The sequence below is a fragment of the Mycteria americana genome, chromosome 3, assembly GCF_035582795.1.
Source record: "Mycteria americana isolate JAX WOST 10 ecotype Jacksonville Zoo and Gardens chromosome 3, USCA_MyAme_1.0, whole genome shotgun sequence".
Classification (NCBI taxonomy): Eukaryota; Metazoa; Chordata; class Aves; order Ciconiiformes; family Ciconiidae; genus Mycteria; species Mycteria americana.
The window spans coordinates 41,038,248-41,043,414 of record NC_134367.1 but is presented as its reverse complement, the minus strand read 5'-3'; the positions used below and the strand labels follow the sequence as shown (position 1 = coordinate 41,043,414).

At 41.0% G+C, this 5,167-nt stretch overlaps 1 protein-coding gene across 1 annotated transcript; it reads left to right on the top strand.

Moving 5' to 3' along the window:
* The first annotated feature begins 1,391 nt into the window (after positions 1-1,391).
* Positions 1,392-4,208, top strand: CGA (glycoprotein hormones, alpha polypeptide). The gene is made up of 3 exons (XM_075497305.1): positions 1,392-1,493; positions 2,451-2,635; positions 4,123-4,208. The coding sequence occupies exons 1-3, from the start codon at positions 1,394-1,396 to the stop codon at positions 4,198-4,200; spliced, it is 363 nt and encodes a 120-aa protein (XP_075353420.1). The 5' UTR covers positions 1,392-1,393; the 3' UTR covers positions 4,201-4,208.
* Positions 4,209-5,167: the final 959 nt, after the last annotated feature.

Below are 5,167 nucleotides of genomic sequence, written 5' to 3'. Positions count from 1 at the left end.
CAGCCCAGAATCCCTCACAGGATAATCTGCAAGGACAGGGCAGGTCCCCCTGTTGAAATGTGCTCCGTGTCTCAGCACTAAAAAGACCCTGAAACTCAATCCTCCAAGGCAAGGCTATCCCTGGCCAGCCAGGTTGGACGAAAGAGTGCTGCTGTCTCTGTCACCTGCACATCTGATGTTTGCATATGGAGAGATAATCTCATGTTTGTACATCTGATGTTTGGATACGGAGAGAACTGAGGTTTTGTGTGTGTGTCATCCTCCCCCTCCCCCCGAAAGCTTATTGTGAATAATAATGAAAAAAAGTAAATTCATTTTTAAAAAAATCAAGCAGAGAATTTGGGATGATATTCATACAGTTGCAACTTACATATTCTGCATCTTTAATGTTATGGTTTCCGCAGTTATTCGTATCAGAGATACGCATTACCCTGTGGTATAGATTTGATCTGGATCAAATATAGTCACACAACTGCATTTCTGTTGAATTACCCAGAGAACATGCAATATGCTATTTATGGCCACTTCATTTCATGCGCTAGCAGTAGAAGGGCAGATGTGCAGTGCTGCATGTAGCCTTCTTGCACAAAATTAATCTATTGCAAAAACTTTTAAAAGTTCGAGCTGACTGGGGTGTGTTTATACCAGAACCCAAAAGTCAATTTGCTGCATCAGTAAAATGAAGCCTAAAAGAAATCTTGGTCCAGAAGGTTGCAGCGATGCTGAACTCCCTGGGACCACCCTGACCCTGAGCTGCCCTGACGAGGCCTCTGTGCGATGCAGGTGGCCCCGGGGCTATTACAAGCCCTCCTGAGCGCTCTCTCAGCACCGTGTGTCCTCGGGTGCTCTGGAGCGCAGCACATAGTGCCCCTCTAATTACAATGGTCGGAGGAGCTTTCTCCCACTGAGGGACAGGACTGTGAAAATCTGTTTATGGGGACTTTGGCACTAAAGAAGCCCGTGTGTGGACAAATAATCTGACCCTTGGCTCAGGAAATTATGTCCTGATGTGAAATTATTTCCCCTGAAATTAGTCTTTTCATGGCCGAGATTCTGCAGATTCTTTTATCCTCTCCACAAACATTTGCTGGCTTTATCCAGTCTACCATAAATATTAGGCGGTTATGACATTTGAAGTTTCTGTGCTGTGGTTTATGTTAATATTCAGAAAAAACTGTTAAGGCCAGAAAGAAAGGCACAATTTTGTTATGGTGATGAAGTCAATTTTCTGAGCTGCAAAATGTACGCTGCATTTTCAGTTTCCAATCCTGGTTCTAAATTGTCTCTATTACTTGCGTTGAATGCTGTATCAGTGTGTAGCCTGGATGCTGGTACTGTACCCAATGTGAAATGGCCCCTTAAAAATGTATTTATTTGTATTTCCAGAAGGATCATGGGTTGCTACAGGAAGTATGGAGCTGTCACTTTGACCATTTTGTCTGTATTTCTGCATCTTCTTCATGCTTTCCCAGATGGAGAGTTTCTCATGCAGGGTAAGCTGCTTTCAACATTCAGAAATAGGGCAATTGTTCATAAAGAGTATTAATTAAACTTTTACATGTTTTATAAATGTGGTCATAAATGGTATCATTCAGTTGCATTTATTGACACTGAGATATGAAGGTATAATAAATCAAGATAATTTTGCTATGAGTATACTTCTCATTGCTTCTCTAAACTTGATTTCTCCAGGTTGAGTCTCCCAGATGACCGTGTGCTCATGTTGACATGTGCGATTTTAATCCTTGAAACATTATCAAACAGAAACTTTTTGGTTTCTTGTGCTCCTGAGATCTGAATGGCAACATAACATCAGGAACAGCAGAACCATAGCTTCTCCTCATAATATGCAGAATATTTTTCCTCTGTAGATCCCAGAATATGAGATGGTGGTGTAGCATTCTACGAAAGAGGCATATTAGGAAGATTTTAGGGGTGTTTTGGAGGTTGCAGTTTTTTTTATTCAGCCTCGAACTGAATATAGAAAAATGTGAGCTACAAAAACCTCGGGATCACTGGGCATTTTTAAAACTCTCGATAATGGAGTCTTGCCTGAAAACAGGCAATGTTTAAGAAGCACTACAAATCCTGCTGGTGCTATTTAACTATCTGTACCTAGTAGGAAATTTTCTAGCGACAGCTAGTGCAGTAGACATACAAAAAACCCTCCACAACTGACAACAAAATGAAGTTAGAAAACCAGAAAAGATACAACGGTGCTTGTGCCTTACCCAGAAAGCCACACTCTGGTTTTACCGATGGTGTGTGTTGCAGAGTTGAAGGACCCTAAAGAGGAGAGCTTTGCTGTCTGTGCTTTTCTGTTCTGCAGACGTCAAGCCGCAAAATGCGGCTGGTGCTTCCTCTTACCACCCGCACTTTCCCTTTCTTTATGAAAATGAAAATGCAGCTGGAGACCAAGTAAAAGTCTCTTTGTTATATTTTTATGGCAGGTTGTCCAGAGTGCAAGCTAGGGGAGAACAGATTCTTTTCCAAGCCGGGAGCGCCCATCTACCAGTGCACTGGGTGCTGTTTCTCCCGGGCCTATCCCACTCCAATGAGGTCCAAGAAGACCATGCTCGTTCCAAAGAACATTACATCAGAAGCAACGTGCTGCGTAGCAAAGGCTTTTACCAAGGTGAGGCTGTGAATGAGACCCACCTAAGCTTGTTTTAGGATGCAATGTTTAGCTGAACCAGTGAACAGAAAATAATATGTTTTTGCTGGAGGACATTGGAGAACTATTTGAGGGAAACATCCTCGGCATTTATATCCTTTGTTCTTGGGTTCTTTCTTTTTTCTAAAGAGGAAATTAAAATGTCAATTAAAATGTCAACCAAGTCTGATATTCGGCTGGGATGCGGAAATTGATGCAGTGTCACTGACTTCAGTGAAACTACTTTGACTCATGACACCTGAAGTTCTGGTGGTGGACTTGCTGTCCCCTTGTTTTTAACTCTCCTGGATGTGTACCCTCCTCTTAAATGCTACGCAGTGTGTATTTGATTTTAATTAGTCATTTTCCTTGTGTCTTTCCTGCATAGGCAGGAGTTCTCTGGGAAAGTGGCTGGTCAATACTATCAATTCCATATAAGGGAATGAGGGACCAAAACCATCGTGCTTCTTAGATGAATTGAGGTTGTGTTTACTCTTAATAGTATAACCAAGAGGGAACTGTAAATGTGTGCAACTACTTTGAGCATTTAACGGTCTCATCTGGAAGGTTCTCTTAAAGAGAGATTCTGCTAAAGCTGATTATGTGGGGAATGATTCACCTCCAGGTGAAGAAACCTTAAATTTTATTGAATAAATGGTGATCTAGCTGAAACAAGCTAAGGTGTCTATCCTGTGGTAATCTGAATCAGGCTCATTAAGTGTGTTGGCTAGAGGCTCAGTTGAGTTACCCACTCACAGATTTGGTGCCATATGAAATACCCTGGGGTACTCAAGACATCTGTGTATGGCTGGCAGACACAGGACTTGTAAAAGACCTTCTGGAGTGGCAGCGGGAGGCTTGGTGGGATTCCCTCTGACATCTCAAATGGCAGCTGATGGCTCTGTGTGCGCAGCTGTACAGAGCGCTGGGTCTCCACTGGCTGTGATGAGAGCCCAGATACCTGACTTACCTATAGACACCTACAGCTCAATCTGGCTGAATCCTGGCTCTTCATCTGAGTAGAGCATAGATCTTTTTCTAGACCACTGACACGATACTTGCCCTGAGGCAGCAACTAGAATTTGGTTGAGATTAAAAATAAAAATGAGTCATCGTGTTTGTGGTCTCTGGTTTTATAATCCCCATGTGAAAAATTCTAAGGACACTTCCTGATTTTTCATAGATTAGTTACTTGACACTTTTTGAAAACTAGACACTTTAAGAAGTGCCAAATTAAGGACACCAAACTACATGACTATTGAAAACTTTCTTTTTATGGCTCTGAAAGCCACTGATGATGCAGCTTCACAGGCTGGCATTCAGAGGCTGTTCTAGTACACGTACCCCAAAGAGCCTGTGTACCTTGTGGTTAAGAAAAAAGCTTCAGACATCTTTTACTTGAGAATGCTCTTTTTACTGTCTAGCTAATCCTAATTATTTGTTATGTGTGTGTGTTTTCTTTTTTTAAGATTACCCTTAAGGACAATGTGAAGATAGAGAACCATACAGATTGTCACTGCAGTACCTGCTACTATCATAAATCCTAAAGCCTGTCCCTTTGTTAATGATCAAGGACAACGGTGAATGGAATATTTGTTTTTCAGCTTTTATAGCACTGCTGTGTAAAATCTTATGTTTTCTGGTCAAGACACTGGGTAGACCTTTGAATAAGATGGATGGCTATTTTATTTCCTTTTTGCTTCTTCATGCATTTAAGTAAGTTTAATTATTTCCATTAGGGGTAAAATACAGCACTTGCATGACAACCGAAGGCTTGATCTATTTTTAAAATAAACTGTCAGTTAAATCATCAATGTTTCTTGAGGAAAAATGATGATTTAATAGCTTAAAACAAAAAAAGATTCTGCTGCAGTTAATTTCTAGATTTCTTTTTTTTTGTGGGAGAGGGAGGGAAGGAGGAAGGGAGGGATGGGAAAGTGGATAGAAAAAGAAGCAATAATTTCCCCTTATTCATTTAGTGATTAGATTTTTTTGAAGACTCAACATTTTGTTTCTCCTGTTTCTCTTCCGTTTTTTTCTTTACCTTGTGGGCAGAAAGTTTAACAGTGTATTATCTATGCGCAGTGCTCTGTCCTTCTGTGCCATCTTTTATTTTTCTTTGAACTTAATCTCCTCTCATATTGATAGATAAATGGATGCAGAATCAGATGTTATAAAGAATTGTACAGTTTGGTGTAGCAATGGTAGAATAGAGGAGTGCTACAACAGTATTAGCTATTTAAGGTATGCCTGAGCAGCATGGTATAGGGCTTTAGTAATTCCCAAATGCAATGTGCTGGACCAAGATATACAAATGGGAAGGGCAGGGAATATGTTAGGTGAGAAGTGACCACAGAATATGTATTCAGAATACAGGACCTTAATATCATAAACTGGGATTTTAGAGATAGCACTTGTTCAGTTGTAGTGGGTTGGATCGGGGTCTCTGAATGAACTGCTTGCAGGTCTGGAGCCCGCTCATGGGAACTGAAGTGAAGGAATTCCCCTGCTCTT